The 25,067-nt window shown below is 43.5% G+C and overlaps 1 protein-coding gene and 1 long non-coding RNA gene across 2 annotated transcripts; one reads left to right on the forward strand and one right to left on the reverse strand.

Moving 5' to 3' along the window:
- Positions 1-996: 996 nt before the first annotated feature.
- Positions 997-23,252, reverse strand: LOC135972752 (uncharacterized). The gene is made up of 2 exons (XR_010589247.1): positions 22,766-23,252; positions 997-12,544 (listed from the first exon to the last, which is right to left on the reverse strand). It is a non-coding gene; the product is annotated as an uncharacterized LOC135972752 (long non-coding RNA).
- On the forward strand, positions 12,770-15,210 carry LOC135972751 (claw keratin-like). Its single transcript, XM_065551982.1, has 2 exons — positions 12,770-12,859; positions 13,972-15,210. Exon 2 carries the CDS (start codon positions 13,993-13,995, stop codon positions 14,485-14,487), a length of 495 nt encoding a protein of 164 aa, XP_065408054.1. The 5' UTR covers positions 12,770-12,859; positions 13,972-13,992; the 3' UTR covers positions 14,488-15,210.
- Positions 23,253-25,067: the final 1,815 nt, after the last annotated feature.

Below are 25,067 nucleotides of genomic sequence, written 5' to 3' on the forward strand. Positions count from 1 at the left end.
GGTTCCCAATCCTGCTGGAAAGGCATAACGAGTGGGGTTCCGCAGGGGTCTGTTTTGGGACCGGCTCTGTTCAATATCTTCATTAACGACTTAGATATTGGCATAGAAAGTACGCTTATGAAGTTTGCAGATGATACCAAACTGAGAGGGATTGCAACTGCTTTGGAGGACAGGGTCATAATTCAAAATGATCTGGACAAATTGGAGAAATGGTCTGAGGTAAACAGGATGAAGTTTAACAAAGACAAATGCAAAGTGCTCCACTTAGGAAGGAAAAATCAGTATCACACATACAGAATGGGAAGAGACTGTCTAGGAAGGAGTATGGCAGAAAGGGATCTAGGGGTTATAGTGGACCACAAGCTAAATATGAGTCAACAGTGTGATGCTGTTGCAAAAAAAGCAAACATGATTCTAGGATGTATTAACAGGTGTGTTGTGAGCAAGACACGAGAAGTCATTCTTCCGCTCTACTCTGCTCTGGTTAGGCCTCAGCTGGAGTATTGTGTCCAGTTCTGGGCACCGCATTTCAAGAAAGTTGTGGAGAAATTGGAGAGGGTCCAGAGAAGAGCAACAAGAATGATTAAAGGTCTTGAGAACATGACCTATGAAGGAAGGCTGAAAGAATTGGGTTTGTTTAGTTTGGAAAAGAGAAGACTGAGAGGGGGACATGATAGCAGTTTTCAGGTATTTAAAAGGGTGTCATAAGGAGGTGGGAGAAAACTTGTTCACCTTAGCCTCTAAGGATAGAACAAGAAGCAATGGGTTTAAACTGCAGCAAGGGAGGTTTAGGTTGGACATTAGGAAAAAGTTCCTAACTGTCAGGGCCTTCATTAGGCCTTTACTTACTACATTGCTACCGGTGTGGTGCTTCTGCTTTCTCCTGTTGATATCACTCGGCTGCGTGCGTGTGTTCCCTCTGTGTGCTGCCCCAGCTCTGCGCAGATAGCTGACACAGCAAACCCGACGAGAATCCCCAATAACCACAGAGTCTACTAAGATACAAAGGCACCTCGGCCAGGTTTATTGCGATCTCGGACACAATTGCAGTTCCCTGTAGGTTTCTGAGCCTCAATCAGGGCATACTACGAGAAAAGTGCCTCTTGGCAAGGACCCGGCTCAGTGGCGGGACTTTCCACTGCCCCCGTGGCCGGACAAAGACACCACCCCAGGGACACATTCTTATACACAGGTACAAACAAGTTACACATCACTCCTGACGTATTGAGGTGCAACCCCTCTACGTAGCAAGGTACAACCCCTCTACGTAATAAGGTGCCGCCTCTCACCTTGTACCTGTTGGTTCGATCAAAACAACTCTATCCATCATTTTACCCTTTTGCCCCTGTCATTGGGATGGGTCGGCCTGTTCCATGTTATCTGTGGAATGTTCCGGTATAGTGTGTCTTGGTACCATGTTTATGCTGTAACTATGCAACATCAGCCCTTTCCTTGCCAACTTCTGTGAGCAGGGCCTGCCTCTTGCTCACAGCTTAACTTTGCTTCATATTAGCAAAGTCTTGACCATTACTTTAGTTTGGTTCAGGCCTCATACTGGGCCTTCATTAGGCCTTTACTTACTACATTGCCTTCACTTACTACATTCCCCCACTTTTTGTCTTTTTAAGGGGAGGATGTTTACTCATCGTCCCGGAAAAGCATAATGCATGGACTAAAGATAACCCAGTGGGCTAAACACTTATATGGTTACGTTCTTTTACTATCCATACACTTATGCCCCATCCGTCTGTTTAGTCTGCACATTCCCTCGTACGACTGGCAGACAGATTTTATTATCCAATTATTTTTTAGTCCCTTATGGTGGGCCTGGGAATGTTAGGCCCGGGACCATGACTGAGGAATGTAGTATTATGATTGAGCTTTAGAGGCACTCCCAAATAATTAATATATCAATTATATGGATATGGCTTATATATTTGGAGTGTGTATGGGCATATATGTATAGTATGTATGTGTACATATGACACCACCTTATATCTAAGCATAACCATGTTTTACCAGTTCGGTGTTGTACTCTGTCCCTTTTACTTTGGTGACACAGATAGAAACGCACTCTTATTAGGGCAATTCTAGTTATCACCTGTCTCATCAGTAGTAGTAGGCTGAGTGTTTTGAAATACTGGATAGGGATTGTGATGGTGTGTCTCACAATGCTATGTATATGAGAAGAAAAACAGAAATTTGGAGTAGTGACACTACCTCTGAGGCATTTATATAGAAATATATTGTAATTAGTTACTACTCAGTACTGTCCATTCATGTTATAGGTTACTCTTACTGCTAGTTGTCACCCTCTGGTTAGCTTCACTGGGCAGGAAATAGACGTGGTTAACTTTTTTGTTCCATTGGTTGCACGGCTCTGCGATACACCAGTAGTTGACATAGATCCAGTTGTTCCTTATGGATGCTGTCTTCCAGATAACCTACTGAATGGACAGTAACTAATTTATCAAATAGCGCTGTGTCAGGATGTAGTATTGGTACCCAGACACTGAACAAGATTGTTTTGAATAACATGTGCCTCAGTTAGGATGCAGTGGCAGTGACTCAAATTATGACTGGTACTAACAGGCAATTTGTTTACTCAATTTGTCATTACTATGTAACTTTTTGTTTGTTTACCACTTTGTTTTTTTCTTGCCTTCACGTTGTTTGCTGCCATTTGTTTGTTGATTTTTACATGTGTGTTGGTTAAACAGTTTAGCAAGGTTATGCACATTGTAAATATTGTACAGCAATAATACAGTACAGCAATAAGACAACAATACAGCAGTACAGCAATAATACAGTTGTTTTTACACAGTAACCAAGTTGAAATTAAATGACGGCTTATCCTGGTCCAGCTAGTGGCTTTTAGCTGATTGTTAACTTAATTGTCCATATATGGTAGATCGAGGTGTATTTGACCAGTCTCTTATTTATAAAGCACTTCATTTTTCTGTTCTTGATGTTTGGCAGTTTCTTCACTGTATACTGATATCATCTGGTGTCTTCAGGGTGTGATATTTTCTGGTGTCTTTGGTCTGTGGGATGCAACTTAAACAGCTAGTTAGTTAACATAATAAAGGGTTTTTGTTTGTTCTTGTTTTCAGTAACTCAAACTTAATACACAGTTTAACTTAGTTTGTTTACAATGTAATAAGAACAAGGTAATAGGGACCGAGCCTTTTATAACACAAGCTATACTTTTGCAATTGTTGTATAGACATTCATTTTCATTTGAAGTACATTACTAATATTTTTATACGAAATGTAATGCTTAACGGCTAAAATAAATGCTCACAATCTTCCATGAGAAGGTGTATTGCTTTCCTTTGCTGAACAATTTGTTTCAGCAAAGGAGTTAGAATTTTTACCAAGCTTTTTAGAGTTAATTTGCTTGTGATACTAATTTTACTTTTGTTAACAGTTTAGAAGCACAACTTTAACAACCACTGCTTCCCATTAACATAACATAACAAAAGAAAAGCATAAAAAATTAAACCAACTATAAAATTAAACTAAAATAAATTTTAAATACAGTACTTTGAGGGTATTTGAGGGTATACTTTTATGATGCTTTGCTATGTTTGGGAGCCAAAGGTGGAAACCTGTTGAAAACATGGAAACCTGTTGAAATTGTTTGGTTAGCTTTATGCATAAATTGTTATTTTAAAACATTTTGGTTATGACATTCTTATAACTATATTTAAAAGTGCAAACAAGTTTATAAAAAGCTCAAAAAAGAAATTAACATTTTGTTAATGTTACTTTTACCTTAATGTTGAGGTTTCCCGTTACATTTTTTTCTTTGAATAACAAATAAAAAAAAATCTTAAAAAACAAAACAAAATTGTGATTGATAAGACAATATTTTTTTGTTTGCAATTGCAAGTTCCTAACTGTCAGGGTGGTTAAACACTGGAATAAATTGCCTAGGGAGGGTGTGGAATCTCCATCTCTGGAGATATTTAAGAGTAGGTTAGATAAATGTCTATCAGGGATGGTCTAGACAGTATTTGGTCCTGCCATGCAGTCAGGGGACTGGACTCGATGACCTCTCGAGGTCCCTTCCAGTCCTAGAATCTATGAATCTATGAATTTATAAAATAGCCTGTCCTCAAAATTGGCCCGCCCCCCCAAACACACTCAAAAGAGCCCAGTGGCAAAAACAAAAGTCAGTGCATCTGCTTGACCTACTTTGCATTAACTTTGCAATGCTGGAGATGAGCTGCTAAAATCTAGGGCAATGGGGCAGAAATGGTTCAGCTTCATATTGAGATTTTGGATTTCATTGCTTCAATAAAGCTCAGTGAAATTAATCTTCTCATTCTTTTCCCTCATGTGTTTATCAACTGGTCAGGAGCAATGTCCACTCCTTGGTCACATGACACGACCAAAAGTTGATTTCACAAGGATGTTGCCAACACACCTGACTGAGTCCGTTCCACCCATATAGACAAATTACACTACGCCAACGTCATCTGCAGGAGTCCAAAATCTCATGTGTGATAGGAAGAGATTCATGCCCAGACCATTCATTCCATACAAGAATCTCATGGTTTTTGACGTAACTGTGACTCACTACGTTCCATATTATCAATCTTGTATAAAATCCCCTGGATGTACCATGACTTGATATTACAGGAACTGCAGTTAAAAAATTACATTTCCAACTATATTTTTCTTCAACATTTTTGTGGCTCTCAGTTCCCAGAAGATGAACATTTTCCACTAATCAATTTTTTGAATTGACAACACAAAAGGAAAAATTTATCCAGACCTTCTTGTCTGTTTAAGGACACGATACAATACTCAGGAGGGGAGAGGAGATTTAGCTGTCTGGCTATGGGTTTTGTGTAAAAACAATACAGTTCTAGTCTTCAATATCAGACCATGCCCATGGACCCCTGCTTGGAACTGAAGAACATAGGCATTGCTACAGAAGATCAGGCCTCTCTCCTACAGCGGTCAATACAAGATGCTTCACAGGGAGATGCAAGAAACCCAGCAGGACACAGTTGTTCTGAGATCACCTGCCCATTGAGGAACTTTTTCACTACCCCCTGTCAATCTGATGCACCTGCATGATTGGATGATACCCTGAAGCACAAGAGTTTATACCCTTGCCAAACTCGAAGAAATGCAGTAAATCCATCTCAGTCTCCATTTGCCCCAGAGTGCTGCAAGCACCATTCTGCGCACGACCCCAACAGACACGTCTCAACTCCTTCCTCCCCTTTGAGATACACCAGGATTAATAACGAATTTAAAGCTGCAGCATTGAAGACCTAAACTGTAGAGGAATAAACCTTTTGATATTAAGCAATGAGCCTTTCACCACCAGATCACAAGCTTCATTGAGAACAAATGCCCAAATATCGCCAAGATGCCTCTCTAAAATATCTACTTAGTCTTTTCTTTTCAATTGGGAGCTCTGAGCCTTTGAATTCCAGTGAAAGGATCTCTTGGAAGACTAAAGACTTAACAGAACGGGGGCTGGGCTAAATCAGGAACTATTCCAATGATCTTGCTTGTGGAAGCAGCTAAGCCAACGTCTTTCCAAAGGAGCCATGGTTTTAGATGCCTGAAAAGAGAGGCTACAGACCCATTTCTCTGAAGTACTGAGTACTCAACACTCCCATTGAAGCAAACTGGAGCTGTTCATGCTCAACATTTCTTGAAAATGGGCCACAAGATTTCCTGAGTTGTGCACCACGTTGGGGGTATCCAAATCTGGAGGACACTTTTGGCCAAGAAATATGGAAGCCGTTGGTGATATGAAGAGATAATGAATGGAAAAGCAATTAAACCAGAAGACCAATAGTATGAGGTAGTATATATTTGAATTTGAAATAAAGTGGAGTCAAAAATTGTCAAATAATTATAAAAAAAGAATAAGGAAAAAGAATCAGAGTAGCAAGACTACATCTCCCTGGTTTCATGAAGGACTATGTCCTATCCCCAGCTCCAATGTGGTGTATTTCTTACACAGTTCTCTTATTCTTTATTGAAGTTGTAGACTTTGACAATCAAGTCTGTCTGCCACCATTTTTAATTACTTATTTCACTCTGGTCAGACCCTGGCTGTGCTGCAGGGATGCTGCGGGTTGAACATGTGCTCTGGCGGTTCCCACACGCCCTCAGGCTCTAGGTGGCAGGACCCTTCTTCCCAGCATCAGGCCCTCATCAGGGTTCTGATCCCTGTCTTGGCTGGTGGTGTCTGCCCAGAGTCCCCCCCACTCTCCCCAGCTGCTCCCCGCACCCGGCTCCGGACGGCTCCAGCCCCAGCCCCAGCCCCAGCCCCACTCTGCCTCAGCTCGGCTGCGGCTCTGCTCAGCTCTGCCTGCTGCTCTCGCCTTAGCTCGGCCTCCCGCTCAGGGAGCTCCAGCTCACATGGAGGATGGGACCCCGGGCTTCTGACTGCCGTCAATCAGGCTGACCTGCAGGATTTAGTCTCAGGATCCTGTTTCTCTTTGGCCCTTCCTTTTTCTTTTGGTATTCAGAGAGGGCCATGAAAAAATGCCACTGAGCTTTAGAAAGGGGCCATGTCAGGGTTCCTTCCCCACTCTGAACTCTAGGGAACAGATGTGGGGACCCACATGAAAGCCCCCTAAGCTTATTTCTGCCAGCTTAGGTTAAAACCTGGTACGCTGCCACCACCAAGTGATTTAACAAGAAACATGGAAAGAACCACTTGAAGTTCCTCTTCCCCCAAAATATCCCCCCCAAGCCCTTACACCCCCTTTCCTGGGGAGGCTTGAGAATTATATCCTAACCAATTGGTTACAAAGTGATCAAAGACCCAAGCCCCTGTGTCCTTGGACAATGGAAAAATCAGTCAGTTTCTTAAAAGAAGGATTTTTAAAAAAAAAGAAAAGGTAAAAATCATCTTTGTAAAATCAGGATGGAAAATAAGTTTACAGGGTAATCATATTCAAAGAGCCCAGAGGAACCCCCTCTAGCCTTTGTTTCAAAGTTACAGCAAAACAGGGATACCTCCCTCTAGCAAAGGGAACATTCACAAGTTGAGAAAAAAAAAGATAAACTAATACGCCTTGCCTGGCTATTACTTAGAAGTTTGAAATATGAGAGACTTGTTCAGAAAGATTTGGAGAGCCTGGATTGATGTCTGCTCCCTCTTAGTCCCAAGAACGAACACCACCAAAACAAAGAGCACAAAACAAAAGCCTTCCCCCACCCCGCAAGATTTGAAAGTATCTTGTCCCCTTATTGGTCCTTTGGGTCAGGTGTCAGCCAGGTTACCTGAGATTCTTAACCCTTTACAGGTAAAAGGATTTTGGTGTCTCTGGCCAGGAGGGATTTTATATTTTATTTTTGTATACAGGAGGGATCCTCTTTCTCTTTGGCCTTCCCTCTTTCTTTTGGTACTGGGAGAGGGCAATGAAAAAACTCCACTGGCTTTAGAAAGGGGCCAACAGTCCCCTGATATCTACTGACAGACACATGAGTTCAGTCCAGTATGAAAAGGCGGTGCTTTGGTTTGTAAACCTCAGCGAGTCACCAACCCTTGCTGATGAATAAAGAAAACTGGGTTTTTTAAATCAAAACAAAACAAAACACAACCCCCCATCTCCTCCCCTGGTGTAAATCTGCTCTGTTCCACTGGCTTCACTGGAACTACACTAAGTTAAATCAGATGAGGATCTACACCTAGAATTACTTCTGCAAATGAGAACGTAGCAGTTGCCAGGCTGGAAGAGAGGAGTGGCCCATCTAATGTAGTATCCTGTCTCTATGAGTGTCACTCACCGGCTGCTTCAGAAGAAAGCAGAAGAACAATGAATTTGTTCTTTATGCAGGAAACTTGGGGAGTTTCTTCATAAACCCTAAATTAAAAATTGGGGGTGAGATTTTTCAGAGCTCCCTAAGGGATCTGAATGCTCAAGTTCCAACTAAAATGAATAGGCTCTAATGTCCCTACTGTATGTCATGCTCTGAGAATCCAGGCCTTCACTTCTAACGCATGAAGATACCGAGGCCTCCACCTCGATACGAGAAAAAAAATGAAAAAAACCCCAAGCCCTTTCTACTCTTTAGAATCACAGTGTCTGTGCAATATTCAGTCCTAAGTTAGTGCAGTTCAGGAGCAGTGGTGAGCGTGGGGTGAGTAACCATCATGACTGGTTTTATATCTGACTCTCCCACTTGCTCCCCGTGTAACCTTCACCTCAAGGTGCTTGTTCACCTCCACATAAGCCAGATCTCATAGTGATATTATGCTCGATGATCAGAGGCTTCCTCAAATCAAAGGATTTCAAAGCACTGCAGGCTCATTAAAGGTGTGTGTGTGTGTGTGCACAGGATTGTATTATTTTAATAGCAGATTTTTTTCCTGGGATTAGATGCCCCCAAATTATGGATTAGGATTCAAGGGTTCTCACAACAATTTTTTTGGTGGCCTTTGACAAACCCTGTCCCTGTCTCTGTTCCTGCCTCCCAGAGCCCTTCACAGAGAGCCTGCCCTGGGAAGGGTAGGTTGGGAACTCAGGCTGCCTGCAGAGTCCCAGGTTCCCTGTGTCCTATCCAGGCGGGACTCAGGGAGCAGCCCGGCCACCAGATGCTGCACCCACCTCCACCGACAAGAGCTGCCTCACATGCCATGGACACGGGCCCCAAGTCTCCAGAGGTGGTGCCTGGAGCCCTCGAGAAGGCTGTGAGGTGCAGGACCCCAACCCCTGATGGTGATGCCACTGCAAACACCAGTGCGGCGCAACTCACTGCCTTTGGTAACAGCTACTCAGCAGGAACAGGTGGGCGCTGCCAGAAGGGGCTGCTGCTTTGCACCCCCACAATCCCCATCCGCTTTTGAGGCTGACGTAGCTGCAAAAAAATCTGCTGGTGGCCTCATTAGAGAAACGCTGGATTAAATGAACATTACAAACCCATGTTAAGGTCTCTGATGTCAACCCAATAGTCAGTGGACGATTCCCAGCCTCTGAATTTGGGGCGGTTTGATTTTCATTCAGTAAAGCTTTGCATTTCCCTTTCTTAGTAAACATTCCTTTACAGAGCTCAAGAGAGATACTGAGCCACTGGACATCAGTACAGCTCCACAGACTTCAATGAAGTTCTGTGCTTACAACTGAGGGAAGCATTTAGTGCTGCTCGGGTTAGAAGAAATCCTGGTGGGGGTGTATTTTCATTCTAATTGTGGCTGAAAAGCTTTGTGTGTGAGATGGGTCTTGCAGAATGCACTAGGATGGTCAGACTTCCAATGAATCCAGTCTCATCCCACAGCTCTCGGATCATTGAGGAAGGTATCCTTAACTGTCAGCGTTGTCCTTCTTCCTTTTCTTTATTAGCTGAAGTCTCTGAGAAGACCCAGTTCTTTTGGCTGCTCATGGGTGGAGATGCAGTACCTGACGTTTCCCATTGGTTTCCATATACGTTAACTTTGAGCATGGGTGGCGGTTGCATTGGCAGTGGGAGGTGTTGCCACTCACTACGTGCAATTGCTGCTTCAGTCCTCCCAGCTCCAAGTCCAGCCCCCTACTGCTCTGGGGCTGGGGCCAGTCAATGCCCGCCTTCCTGCACTTCGGGGCTGGGGATACTCGCCATCCGTCCTTTTGCATTCGGGGGTGGCCCGCTTGCCACTCGCCCTCCTGCACTCCGTGGCTGGGACTGCGTGCTGCCCACCTTTCCCCTGCCTGGGGAGGCATAGGCCATGCACCGCTGCCCCTCTGGCACCCCTTTGAGTCTGGGGGGCTAGCCGCGGAACTGGGTTGGTGGCCGCAGTGGTGGGGACCAGCTCTCGGCTTGGGCGGGGGGGAGCGGGAATTGGCTTCCGCAGGGCCACGAACAGAAATGGATGGTCCTTGGCGGAAAGGGCGGGACACAGGGTAGCCTCTCCAAGTTGGAGGTTCACACATTACCCATGGCTCTAAGCACCAGGGGGCGGAGATGCCCAGTATGGATAGAGAGAGGAACTCCCAATAGAGAGATGCACTCCTAATAAGGTTTGTCTAACCCGGGCTAGCTAAAGTGCATTCCTTCAATTGGAAGTTCATGGAACTGTTCCCTTTTACACTGGTTCAGTATCTACCCTTATACTTCAAAATATATATAATAGGGAGATGAAAGGTATATGGAATGAAAATCAAAGAGCCCCAATTTCAAAGGCTAGGAATTGCAAACTGAGCACTGGAATGACATCTGTGACCTTGACATGCATTTTTAAAGCGAATCTAATCTTCAGTGTTAGAACATCTAATCCCAGTAAAAAGTTATTATACTACTTTAGTAATTCATCTTTTGGGCTGCATAACACTTGATGAGTGTTTGTGAAGTGCTTTGAAATGCTTAGATCAGAGGAAGCCTCAGACAATCCACCCTGAAAGTTACAATTATACCTGTTTGCCTCAGAGGTAAATTGAGGCACATTCAGGTGAAGGTCAGACAGGGAGATATTGGCAGAGTCAGAAATAGACCCCAACTTCATATTTACAAGGCTACTGCACCTTTGGAAAATTGACAGACTTGTAATTCCTTTGGAGAAGTATTATCCTCAAATATAAAAAAAAACACAGTTCAAGTGGATCACAACATTAGCCAGTTTTTTATTGTTGACGCTGAGATCCAAGGATGCAAACATTTTTTAACAAGACATTTTACTAACCTTGTCTTGTAACACAGTGTAACAGGGATCAACCTAGAGCTCAGCCTGTGGTAGGCTGCCTCAGAAATATTGGGTTGTATTTCTGTTTCTGCAACTGACCCCCATATGTCCTTCACCTCAACGTGCCTCTTTTTCTAGGCCTATCAAACGTAGAGAGTAAGGATGTTAAGGCTGGAAGTTCTTCAGTGTCCTTAGAACTCAAGATTTCAAAGCCCCTCAAAAACACTCGCTGGTGTTTGATACGTGCAAAAGGTTGTAGTCAATACATTGTTGTGGCGATTAGGCGCCTCTGCACTGAGTCGTACAGTCACTTTCAACAAAATGGAGGCCAAGGTCTCTCGTGCCATTCCCTTCATCGGGTCATGATTTAAGGCCACACAATTTGGGGCTATTTCATTTTCATTCATATGTAGTTTTGAAGTTGGTATTTCCTAAAAACCATGCAGGGTATAATGGCCCAATCCAATTGCTAGCAGCTTCAAGGAGCTGACCGGTAAGCAGTGCCCTAGCTCTGAAGTGGTGATCAGACCCTCACCGGTTTTTGTGACCCTCCCAGGACCAATTCTCCACAATTTCCCTCCTCAGACCCAAGTGGGACCATAGGAGCCCCTGTGGTCAGAGCCGGTTTTGGGAGCTCATTGGATTTTTGACGGATTTTTTTATTGGAAAATGAAGGTGCTCTCTTGGTGTACATCAGCTTGGTTGCTTCACCTTCAAAGAGGCGGAGGACCTTAAAATCAAAATAAGACCTTTCTGCCTTCTTCCCTGCATATGTAACCCACTCTTGGGGATATTTTTTACATGTTACACAACATTCTAGTTCAGGCAGGAATGTTTTCTCCAAAATGCCCTATGGCTGGTCAGACATTATGTCAAATCTAATCCCACAGCCATCTCCTCCATCACCAAGAATGTCACATTTTCCTCTCTCCTGGGTTTCTTGCTGGGCTCAGTCAGCTGCATTATCTTGCAAGATCTCAGTTCCTTGACTGCTCATGGATGGAGAGATGGTTTCTGGTAGAGCAGAGGTTCCAAGACTTAACTTAAAATCTTTCTGTAAAAGAGCACTGCTTCTTTTCACTCTGAGGCATTGCTCCCCTTGACCCATGAGCAAATCTGCTCTAGGCAGCCCTTTGAAATAGCATTGGTGACCCAAGGGGAGGTCCAATGTTAGGTCAATTTTTACTCACCAAAGGTAAGATTCACCTCTGGGCAGACGGCCATCAAAAAGGCCCATGCTCCACTTAAGTACCTGCTAAGACTGAGTTTGAAAGTTTAAAATGGGACTAACATTGTTCACAGTCATTGTACTATCCCCTGCCAAATGGTGAAGTTGAGACTTAAAGTCATGACAGGAAACATATTGGGGACAATGAATTATTCCCATTGATTTCAGCAGGGCCGGCTTTAGGCCGATTCCCCCAATTCCCCGGAATTGGGCCCCGTGGGTAAGAGGGCTTCGCGCCCAAGCCTAAGAGGCTCCCGCGCCTTAGGCTCACCCGGCAGTGGTCCGCTCTGGTGGCATTTGGGCGGTGGGCATGGGGTCCGCTCCGGGGTCTTCAGCAGCATTTCAGCGGCGGGGGTACTTCAGTGCCATGGAAGATGCGGAGCGGACCCCCTGCCGCCGAAGTGCCGCCGAAGACCCAGACCGCAGAACTGGGCCCCGCAGGTCCTAAAGCCGGCCCTGGATTTCAAAGGGAATTGGATCTGAACTGCTGGGAATGTCGGTGGTTAGAATGGAGAAAAATGGTTCCCTGATTCCTAGCATGTTCAGAATGAATTTTCTCGTGCTCTTAATCACGACCAGCATGAATTGAAAAGACCAAACTGGATTCCTTAAATGAGACCCACCTGTTCTACTGATGCTTCTCAGGATCACCTTGACATTCATTCTCATTGCAGAACCTATAAAGTCAATAAAATGACAAAAGAAATGCAGTTGGCCTGTACAATTTAAAGATGAAAGACACCTGAAGAGTGCAACGTGCATGTCACACCCTCTGAAGCTGAGATTAGCCCAGTAATCACCAACAGTGAGGAAAACAGCTCCATCCAAAGAAGGATTTAGCAAGGCAATTAAGTTTGTTTGGTAATTAATTAGGACCGTCCCCACAAACAGCTTTGCAGATCCTCCAGGCTGTCCTAGGAACTCTATAAAAGTGCTCTCGCCTCAGCACTCTTCTAAACCCTTCTCCGGACTTCATCTCCTTAGTGAACTTGGTAAGTCCAATTCAACTCAATCTCTTTCTAACCCCAGAGATTTCATAGTCGGGCCTCTTTTCATTTAAGGAGGAATCTTGCATGTACTTGCTGTGATTTGTACTTATTTATTAATTACATTTAGGTTTATATATACATAATATCTATAATATATATCATTTATTAGTTATAAATTTTTTTTATTTGTTTATTTTTATATATTGTATGTCATTCAGTTACAGGAGCTGGTGGATTTATGATTTGAAACTAAAGGAGGAATTTTAAGAACAACAAATACAATTGTGAAACGTATTTCCCATTAACTAGAGAAAGAATTAGGGTATTTAAACTTTAAAAAGTCCCTTAGCCACCTTTCACTTAGCTGGATTAGGAAGAAACTTTCCCAGGTTAGTCCACAAAGGGCCACTTCAGTGCTCATCTATTTTATTCTAAAGCAGCTGTTACTCCTCACTATTGGAGACACGAGAACGGATGAAGCTGAGAAGCTCTGTGCTCCAGTCACGCAATTCCTATGTTCTCCTGAGCAGAAATACCCATTGAAGGTGCTTCTCCTCTGATGGTGTAATTTCATGTCGCTCCATGGAAGTCAGTGGACCTGAACCCATTTTCTCCCAGCTGAGGGGTTTGTCTTTAGTGATTTGTTAGGAGAAAAGCAAAGTTTCTGTTTATTCATCAGCAAGTTTTGGTGACTCCCAAGGTTTGGAAAACCAACGTCTGATAGCAGACCCCACCGGTTTGCATGCAAAGGTTAAATCCTCAAACGAAAGGAAGTGATTACCATGATCCCAGCCATGTTCTCTTTGAGAAATGTCTAAAATGGTCCCAGAATCCCAGGTGTCCATCATGGAAATAGTTACACTTATTCTAGTCGGTGTTTTTCAGACAAAGTCATTGAGAGGGGATCAAGGGGCCGGTTGGGAGGGAAGTTTACTGCGAGCGGAGAAGAGGGGTAGAAAGAGAAAATAGTGACAACTACATGACCACACAAAGTCCACTACTTCTCTCTCTCGGGCCCCATGCAGATCTCAATACAATTGTAACCGAGCTCTGAAGCCTTTCTTCCACCAGTCCTTGTACCTTGTCTTATCTGTAGTCCCTGTTGTGTGTTTCAGGTTTACCTCCATCCCAGAAAGATGACTTTCTCCAGCCTGTGCTATCCAGAATGCGGGGTGGCCCGACCCAGTCCAGTCACTGGCAGCGCCAACGAGCCGTGCGTTAGGCAGTGCCCTGACTCCGAAGTGGTGATCAGACCCTCACCGGTTGTCGTGACCCTCCCCGGACCAATTCTCAGCAATTTTCCTCAACAGAGCGAAGTGGCAGCTGTAGGAGCACCTGTGGTCGGAGCCGGTTTCGGAGGCTCCTATGGTTTGGGGGGATTGTACGGCTATGGAGGCCATTACGGAGGATTGTATGGTTTAGGGAGATTAGGTGGTTATGGTGGCCATTACGGTTATGGGGGATTATTGGGCTATGGGGGATACTGTGGTTACCCAGGCCTTTATGGTTATGGGGGATTACGGGGATATGGGGGACACTGCGGTTACCCGGGCCTTTATGGTTATGGGGGATTAAGTGGTTCCGGGGTATCTTGCCATAGGTACCTCAGTGGAAGGAGTGGGCCATGTTAAACTCACCAGGAATATTCATGGAAGGAAGAACCAGGAAATGAATAGCAAGATACAGATTCACCCCTGATCTTTTGGGCACGGCTTTCAGAAGTGCTGTGCAAACATTGCTCCAGTTGAACTCAGTGGGAGCTGTGTGTGCTCAGCACCTTGGTCTGATAGCCATGCTGCATTTCTAATGTTACGCTTTATGATTCTTTCTGCCAAGGCTTTCCCAACCAAGTGCTGATTCTCTTTTGGACTCATTCTGAATTACAAACAGGTTTTTTACACATGCAGTGTGAAGGAAATAGAGGCCTTGAGATAGGCATCATTTATGTTCATTATCACTCTAAGTCCCTCTCAAGGAGAATTAGGCCCTACATGTTCTATCCTTTCTATCAATACGTACCTTTAGCAACTCACTTTAACCTTTGCTACTTCACATGTCTAATGGAGAAGTTGCATTGTCTCTGCTTCTATTTTACTTTGTCTCATTTCACACCTGACTGGGGTAAAAAAAAAAAAAGAACATAAAATGGTTTCAAAAGGGGACTTGTTTGTCAACCTCTGGAGCTGCAACAAAGCATAAAGAACATCTTGTGTGAAATATATCCCATTGACGCAGGTGATCGGTCAGAGCCCTTCTTGAAACACTGGAAATATATTTTTTCTGCTCTGTAGTATTTCTTTCTGTAACTGTGTATTGCCAATTTTATTTGCATTAAAATCTCTGCTGCATCATAATATCAGTCTTCTGGTTCTCTTTGTTTCTTCATCCATTTTTAAAAATTGCATATGGGCAGGAGGGCCTCTGTGGTTAAAGGGGCCATATGGTTGTGGGAGAAAATAGGGTTGGGGGGGATTCTGATAGGGTTATTGGTATCTTAATGGAACCTGTGGGCCATGCTAAATTGAGCAGGTATATGCATGGAAACAGCAGGAAATTAACAGCAAGATACAGATTCACGTCTGATCGCACAGGCCTGGCTTTGAGAAGCGTTGAGTACACCGCACTCTGTGTGAAATAATGAGAGAGCTGCATTTCATCAGCACCTCTGCAAACATGCCCAATGTTTCCCATGTTACCCTATATGGATATTGTAGGGATAACAGAAACATGGTGGAATAGTAGTCATGACTGGAGTACTGGTATTGAAGGCTATGTGCTGTTTAGGAAAGACAGAAATAAAGGCAAAGGTGGTGGAATAGCATTGTATATCAATGATGAGGTAGACTGTAAAGAAAGAAGAAGTGATGGAATGAATAAGACAGAGTCTGTCTGGGCAAAAATCACATTGGGAAAGAAAGGTACTAGAGCCTCCCCTGAGATACTGCTTGGGGTGTGCTAGAGACCGCCTGGATCCGATTTGGATGGAGACCTCTTTAATGTTTTTAATGAAGTAAACACTTATGGGAATTGTGTGATCATGGGAGACTTTAACTTCCCAGATATAGACTGGAGGACAAGTGCTAGTAATAATAATAGGGCTCAGATTTTCCTGGCTGCGATAGCTGACGGATTCCTTCACCAAGTAGTTGCTGAACCAACAAGAGGGGATGCCATTTTAGATTTGGTTTTGGTGAGTAGTGACGACCTCATAGAAGAAATGGTTGTAGGGGACAACCTTGGTTCGAATGTGTCACGGACTCACAGATCGTGCCCACTCTTGACCCCGTGCAGTCCGTGGGGGGGGGGGGGGGGTGTCCCTTTCAGTGCAACAGCCCTTCTCAGGGATCCACTCTCTCTTGGGGTCAGGCTCTTCCACCTTAAAATCAAAGCAAAACACTTCTGCCCTCTTCCCTGGATATGGAACCCATTCTGGTTCAGGCAGGAATGTTTTCTGCAACATGCCCTATGGCTGGTCATAGTTTATGTCAAATCTCATCCCACAGCCATCTCCTCTTCCACCAAGAATGTGTCATTTCAATCTCTCCTGGATTTCCTAGTGGGTTCAGTCAGCATGGGCAGATGGCCATCAGAAAGGCCCATGCTCCACTTAAGTCCATGCTAAGACCGAGTTTGAAAGTTTAAAATGGGACTAACATTGTTCATAGGCATTGTACTGTCCCCCTGCCAAAGGGTGAATTTCAGTCTTAAAGTCTTGACATGAAACATACTGGAGGCAATGAATGTTTCCCATTAATTTCAAAGGGAATTGGATCTCAACTTCTGGGAATGTAGGTGGTTAGAATGGAGAAAAATGGCTCCCTGCTGCCTAACATGTTTAGAATGAACTGCCCAATGCCCCGAATCACTATTAGTATGAATTGAAAAGACCAAACTGGATTCCTTTCATGACACCCACTTGTTCTACTCATTCTGCTCAGAATCACATTGACATTCATTCTCATTGCAGAACCTATAAAGTCAGTAAAATGACAAAAGAAATGCAGTTGGCCCATACAATTTAAAGATGAAAGAAAGATGAAGAGTCCATCATGCATGTCACGACCTCTGAGGGTGAGATTAGCCCAAGAATCACCAACGCTGAGGAAAACAGCTCCATCCAAAGAAGGATTTAGCAAGGCAATCAAGATTGTTTGGTAACTAATTAGGACCTCCTCCACAAATAGTGTCGCAGATCCTCCAGGCAGTCCTAGGAACTGTATAAAAGTGCTCTCGACTCAGCACTCTTCTAAACACTTCTCCGGACTTCTTCTCCTTTGTGAACTGGGTAAATCCAATTCCACTCAATCTTTTTCTAACCCCAGAGATTTCAAAGTAGGGCCTCTTTTCATTTAAGGTATAATCTTGCATGTACTCCCTGTGATTTTTATTTATTTATTATATATATAATTTATTAATTATAAAATTATTTTTATTTTATTTATTTATTTTTATCTATTGTGTGTCATTATTCAGTTGTAGGCTATGGGTGCCGCACCTGGTGTTTGTTCTGGTGTTTAATTTCCCTACAGAAATGGGGATGTGGTTATTGTAACCACATCTGGGTATAAATATATGCTGTCTGCAATGAACTAGCTAGACTGTGCATGAGTAGTACACCACTCAATAGCATTCATCACCATGCATTTTTTGACAGGTAATCCAGTGGATCAGAGAGAAGTTTATTTTCCTCCCCACAGTTTAACAAATCAATGTGAAAGTTATAGTAAGCTTTTATTTTCCTAGGGCTTTTAGATTTAAATATGAATTTTTCTGTTGCATTATTAGACTGCCTTTGTTTTGAAGTATTTGCATTTATTTAATAAAGTAGAAAGAAGGGGGGTTTTAGGCATTACTTTAAAACACATTTTAAATGGTTTATGTTATGTGTTGGCCAGCTTTTGTTACAAGGTGAAAAAAAAACAAAGGTGGTCCTGGTTATTTAGATAAGAGCAGAGCGTGGGGAAGTGGGAGGGGGGGCTTACTTGTTTTTTTTCTGGGGCAAAAGGTGGGAGGGTCTCTGGCTACATACTTTAGCTTTTTTAAACTTTCATTGTAAATTTTTTTTATTTTATATAGTGAGCTTATTTACAGTTAAAGTTACTATTCTTTCTAATACCAGTATTTGGCATCATTTTGTTTTAAAAGCAGGGCTAGGGCTTTCTTGTTATGTTTTGGCCTTCTTATCTCTGATCCACTAACCCACAAAGGCTGTTTTTGCTAACAATGGCTTTGCTGTGAAAGCCTGTTGTTTTATATTGGGCTTACTAAAAAAAAAAAAATCACACACATCACTATAAATTACTTTTATAAACAGGCTTTTTGTGTTTTTAAGTTTGGGTTGTTTCTGCAGACTCACATGTTATTGAAACACCTATACCAAAGGACTGTCTTCAGGCAGGCTTGTCTTTTCAAGTGTTTATTCCTTTCCAAGACTTTCACCTCTCTTTGTTAAAAAGTGGGAAAAGAAACAAACTTCTTCTCTCTAATCCATTGGTTTACAAAATAAGGGGTATATAAACTGTCGCTAAAAACCTGGGGTGTTCCTGCCTGCTCTTTTTTATTAAAACATTTATGCCAAGGGGGCTAAATAAAGAAATGTGTCTTTAGATAGACTTGTCTTTTCAAGTGTTTATTCCTTTACAAAACTTTCACCTCTCTTTGTTAAAAAGCAGGTAAAAAAGCAAACTCCTTCTCCGTGACCCACTGACTCACAGAGGCTGCTTTGCTAACAATGGCTTTGCTGCAGCTTCACATTGTTTTTACTAAATAAATATCCCCTAAGGGGCTAAATGAAGGAATGTGGCTTCACATAGACTTGTCTTTATACCTTTACAAGCCTTTTACCTCTCCTTTTTAAACAGTGGGCTTTTAAACCTGGGGTGCTTCTGCATGCTCTTTTTTATTGAGGTGTTCATTCCTTTAAAAGCCTTTCACCTCTATTTGTTAAAAAGTGGGGAAAGAAACAAACTTCTTCTCTCTGATCCACTGGTTTACAAAATAAGGGGTATATGAACTGTCTGTTATTAAAAACCTGGGGTGCTCCTGCCTGCTCTTTTTTATTGAAACTCTCCTGTAAATAAAGGACTGTGTCTTCATTTAGGCATGTCTTTTCAAGTGTTTATTCCCTTAAAAGACTTAATATAACTTTCACCTCTATTGGTTAAAAAGGGGGGGGGGGGAGAGGGGGGAAGCAATCTTCTTCTCTCTAATCCAGTGGTTTACAAAATAAGGGGAATATAAACTGTCTGTCACTAAAAACCTGTGGTTTTAAACCTGGGGTGCTTCTGCATAATTTTGTATTACAGCACATAGAAAAGGGATGTGTCTTAGGTTTGTCTTTTCAAGTCATTATAAAGCAGAGCTTTATTCCTTTGCAAAACTTAATGTAATTTTTACTTGTGTTTGTTAAAAAGGAGGTGAAAAAGCAAACCCCTTCTCTGTGATCCACTGACTCACAGAGGCTGCTTTGCTAACAGAAGCTTTGCTGCAGCTTCACATTGTTTTTACTAAATAAATAACCCCTGTTAGTCTAAAACCTAGGGGAAAACTTTTAAAAATTGTTTGTTACTAAAAGCTTATGGTTTTAACTTTTATGGAAACCCCTATGTAAAAGGGCTACATGGCGGGAAAGATGCTGGGGGTCTGTTTCTATAGATAAGAATAAAACAGTTAAAAGGGAGGTGGGAGAGAAGGGAGTTGGCTTCTCTTTAAAATCTTGAGACTCTAAGGCCTGGTCTACACTAACCCCCCAATTCGAACTAAGGTACGCAACTTCAGCTACGTGAATAATGTAGCTGAAGTTGACGTACCTTAGTTCGAACTTACCGCGGTCCAGACGCGGCAGGCAGGCTCCCCCGTCGACTCTGTGTACTCCTCGCGGCGAGCAGGATTACCGGAGTCGACGGGGAGCACTTCTGGGTTCGATTTATCGCGTCCAGACAAGACGCGATAAATCGAACCCAGAAGTTCGATTGCCAGCTGCCGAACCAGCGCGTAAGTATAGACAAGCCCTAGGATTGGTTCAGGAAAATGAATTCTATGACGCTGCTGTAGAACAAACTCTGATTGGGTCAATCCAAAGGTGGTGATAACAAGTCTAAGAAGGTCTGAACCAGGGAAGTTGTCTCACTCTACAGAAAGACTTAAAAGGTAAGAATTCTCTCTCTCTCAATCTCTTTCTGATTCAACCATGTGCTGTCTATCTTTGCCCTTTGCAAAGGGGGCTCTCTTTTCCCTTTTCTTGCCCTGTTCTTTCTTTTAACTTCTCTTTTTTTTCTTAACCTACCTTGGTATTGAATAGTTTAATTGTATTTTTTAGCCCCCCTTTCTAGTTTTTACCATGTGCTTACCAAACAGGCTTTGCCTTAGTAAATTCCCTTTTTAAACCTGTTTTTTAATATTATGTAATGTTTTAAAAAGCTTTTTTCTTAACCCACCCTGGTATTGAATAGTTTAAATGCTTTTTTAGTCACTTTTTTACCATGTGCCTACCAAACAGGCTTTGCCTTAGTAAATTCCCCTTTTAAACCTAGTTTTCAATATTATTTAACTTTTTTCTTAACCCACCCTGATATTTAATACACCTTCTACATTTATCTCAAAATTTTCTATTCTTTAATAGCCTATCAAGCTAGGCCTTTACCATCATCTCTCCTTACTCAAACTCACTAAAAATCTCTCTTTTTTCAAACTAACTAACCCTTTAAAAACAAAAATGTTTCTAATTTTTTCATAACCTACCCTTTACCATCCTCTCTCCTGACTCAATCACATCCAATAACATTTCTATCCTTTTTCCCCTCTAAACCTTACTCAAACTTTCTTTTTTCATCTTTAAACTATTCTTTCAACCTTTTCCTCTAAATGTATCCAAGCACAAACATGCAGAACACACACAACACTTTCCCTAGTCAAACACACACACAATTTTTTTTCAAGATGGCCAACGGCGCCAAACTTTGGCGCCAACGGAAATGGAGTGGGAAGGTGGGACATAAGCCCTAAATGGGGCATGGAAACCTGTCAAAAATGCATGGTGATGAATGCTATTGAGCAGTATACTACTTGCGTGTGTGAGACAGAGAATGATAGAGAGAGACTGCCTTTTAATGGACAGAATGACAATGGCAAAATGGTCTGCGCTGAGCCATATAAAGAGGACAATTATGGGGGATTCTCTTGTAGCTCAAGTTTGCAGATGAAAAGCTGCAGGGTGTAATGTGCACATCAGACCACATAGAGTTAAGAACAAACTGACTGTGAAAAACAGTGGAAAAATATGAAATCAATGGAAGAAGTTATCTAAATTTGGTTTGTAATAATTAGACCTTTGGGAAGAAAGTGACTCTTGAGTCTTCCATGCAGTCTAGAAAACTGTCTAAAAACACTCATGACTCAGGGGTTTTCTAACCACTTTCACTTATTCTCCTCCATGAACTAGAGAAGTCCTATTCGACTCGTTCTCTCCATAACCATTTAGACGATGAGCTAATGATCCTTTAAATTTAGGACCGAATCTTGCACAGACACTCTGTGATCCAACCCCTGTTATGCTTATAAGAAGCAAACGGGATCTTTTTCAGGGGAAAAGGCAACACACCGCATTTATTGAAGATACAACAATTAGCATATTAGTTAAAATTCAACCAGCAGAAAAGACAGAAACTGCTGAGAATCAAGGACACTGACAACTGTAAACAATTGATAAGCTTATATGGTCAGTGCCTGCCCAGTAACTCAGTTCTTAGAACAGTGCTAACCCTCCCTTCACAGGCCCCCGGATATCTGTAAACACTCATCCTTATCCCTGCCCCCACCCTGCCTCCTTTCCCACAAGGTAGCCATAGACTAGGGTTAGGCAACCTATGGCACGCGTGCTGAAGGCGGCACGTGAGCTGATTTTCAGTGGCACTCACACTGTCTGGGTCCTGGCCACCGGTCTGGGGAGCTCTGCATTTTAATTTAATTTTAAATTAAGCTTCTTAAACATTTTAAAATCTTATTTACTTTACATACAACAATAGTTTAGTTATATATTATAGACTTATAAAAAGAGACCTTCTAAAAACGTTAAAATGTATTACTGGCACGCAAAACCTTAAATTAGAGTGAATAAATGAAGACTCGGCACACCACTTCTGAAAGGTTGCCGACCCCTGCCATAGACGTTTGATGCAATTAGGATGACCTCTATATGAATGTACTGTTGTTATTTTTATCTTTGTTCGGGGTTCTCTCTTGACTTGTAACAATGTTTGTCTCTGTATGTACAGATCAATGCAAATGAATTGATAAGAGAATGTATGACTATAACTGACCACTATGGCACCATATTTTTGAAGCTGCTTATCAGTCTTCCCGATACCGTGAATAAACCCCCTTCAGTATTGTCTGTGCTTGCCGGATTCTTGGGGAAAAGAATCTTTCTGCCTAACAGTTTTGGCGTAGCGAGCAGGTTGTGATCGGGAATCCTCAGAGAGTTTCTTGCAACCAGGGATGGAGGTGAGGACCTTTTTACTTACCACCTCTAGCACACACCTTGGTTTGGGACTCCCCGAGGCACCCCTCCACACCCCTTTTTCAATACGAATCACATATAGGATGCACAGGCAAGAGGACTGAACGGGACTGTGTTTGTGGTCAAGGTTGTTGGGGTGCAGGGATCGCTGGAGGCGAAGGCTGCACTGCCAAGTACAGAGCACCAGGGTGTGTGCTACAGTAAACTGAGTACAAGGGTGTGCTCAGTCAGTCTCCCCTGAAGTGTAAGTGGGTTTCAGGAAGCTGGGATACAATGTCTTATGAATTGCCCCAGAATGCATAAACTATACCCTCCACGGGGGGGGAGGGGGCGGGGACTCGGTGTGCCCCAGGGTGCACCAATGATACCCTCTTGTAAGCGAGCGGACTCACCCCTGTGGCGACTTCTGCTGGTCTCTCAGGGAATTAGCTCTTCCAGCCTCCGGAGAGCCCTCTGCAGGCTGGTGATCCACCTTGCCACTGGCCCTGTGTCCCTCCCAGGACTCCGGTGCCCCTTTCTCTGGGTTGCTGCCCCCCTGGCAGTACCCCCACACTCTGGGTCTCCCCACCCAGGGGAACCCCCACCCACTAACCCCACCTCGCCTCAGTATAAGGCTACTGCCACTCATCATCTAGCCCCCACACCCTGGGGAAGACTGCAGTATCAGCCTACTCATCACTGGCAAGGTTGGGTTTGGACCTGCTGCCTTGGCCTACCCCTGGGCTGCCCTCGGCAACCCCCAGTACCTGGTCACCTTATGCTAGGCCGCAGCCTGGGGCTTTCCAGGCTGGAGCTCCCCGGCTCCTCTGCCTTTTCCCAGCCCTGCTCCACTCAGGTACCCTGTCTAGCTCCCCTGCAGCCAGGCCCTTCTCTCTCTGAATACAGAAAGAGAGTCTCTGAGCTCCTGGCTCCCAGCCTTCTTATACAGGCCAGCTGTGGCCTGATTGGGGTGTGGCCCAGCTGCGGCTGTTTCCCCAATCAGCCTAGGGTTTTATCTCTCAACCCCAGCCCTTTCCAAGGGCTGTCTTTAAAACCCTCAGAGCAGGACCGGGTGACCACCCCGCTACACCTCTACAGGAGGTAGACTCATTGACTGGCCCTGGGGAACATCAGTGATGTCCTCCACGGGAGGGAAATTCATTGATTTTATAAAAGGGAAACATGAGAAGGTTCAAAAAATGATGGCAAAAGATGGCTGGAATGAGGGTCTGGGTATGATGGACAGTGTGTTGTGGCAGTCTGGACTCTGCTCAGACGGAAGGAAGATCAGGGAAAGGGATCATAATAATGTATTGTGAATATGAAAGGAAATTACAAGAGTTGGAAACACTTCAAAAAACTGAATCAAAAGGCAGATTGCAGCTGCAAGCCCAGTGAGCTTGAAGCAGAAAATAAGACTCTAAAAGCAAAACTAAAAAAAACCCCTCCTCTGCACGTTGTATTGTTGCTAGCATACAACAGAAGGGTAATTTTACTGACACTGACTCAAGCGGCGATACTCATAAAGACCAAAATGAAATTAATTGGAAATTAATTGGAAATTTGAATCTGAAAATGGTATGACCTGTGCCTGCACTGAGTTTAAGGAAACCGTCCAAGAAGCCTTGGGGAACAGGGCCGGTAACTGGGGACTGATCGTGGGCTGCATGCAAGGCCGAGCCTGAGGCTCAGTACTGTGAGAGGAAGTGGGAGATGTATTCCAGCAATGCAGGCCTTGTGGACCCAAAGAAAACGGATCAGGGATTTTTAATGATGTTAAAAGAAGATTTTCACTCCCACCTGCAAACAGCCCTTAATTTGGGAGTGAACCCAGGCTCTGATTATGACTCCATCTGTATGTGGGCCTCTGAGTACAAAGCCAGACAGGCCAAAGAACCAGTCTGCTCACTTTGCCACCATAGCTCAGTGCTTTGAGCATTGGTGGGCCAAACCCAGGGTTGTGAGTTCAAGTCTTGAGGGAGCCCCTTAGGCAAAATCAGTACTTGGTCCTGTTAGTGAAGGCAGTGGGCTGGACTCAATGACCTTTCAGGGTCCCTTCCAGCTCTACGAGATAGGTATATCTCCATAGATTATTATAACCGCAAAAGGTAATGTAATCTGTTATAACTGTGGATGTTTTGGACATACCCAAAAGAACTGCAAACGCAAACACCAAAAGCCTAGTCAGGGACAGAATCACGGCTAGCTGAATCCCTGCAGCACCTCATTGCCCTTTCAATCTGGTCCTGGCCCCATCCCCACCCTTCCCCCTACCTCACAGTCTTTTCTATGTGGGGAAACCCCCAATTTCAGGATGCAAGGTCATACAATTCTTGGGTCAAAGGCCAAACCACCCAAGCCCTTAAACATACCAACACCGGGTTATCTTGTGCTCTGACTGCAATTGATGTAGCCATAGAGGATTTTTACAAAATCATTGAGAAAACCTCAGATGCTAGAGTCAACCTGGCCAATTCACAAGCTAAAGGTCATGCTTGTGATATGCTGGCTCGTGATCTGATTAACATTGCAAAAGAAAACATGTTAGATGTATGCCTGGGTTTTCCCCCATCCCATACCCTTTCCTCCCCCACCCGTGCCCACATTGCAGGCATCTCTACACAACTAATAGTAGCCTCTCTACTTCCTCCAAACTCAGCCTCCTCCTTCAATTTCCTTCTTGTGTTTCCTTTCATTTCTACTCATGTGTTTCCT

The sequence above is a fragment of the Chrysemys picta genome, chromosome 1 (genome assembly GCF_011386835.1).
Source record: "Chrysemys picta bellii isolate R12L10 chromosome 1, ASM1138683v2, whole genome shotgun sequence".
Classification (NCBI taxonomy): domain Eukaryota; kingdom Metazoa; phylum Chordata; order Testudines; family Emydidae; genus Chrysemys; species Chrysemys picta.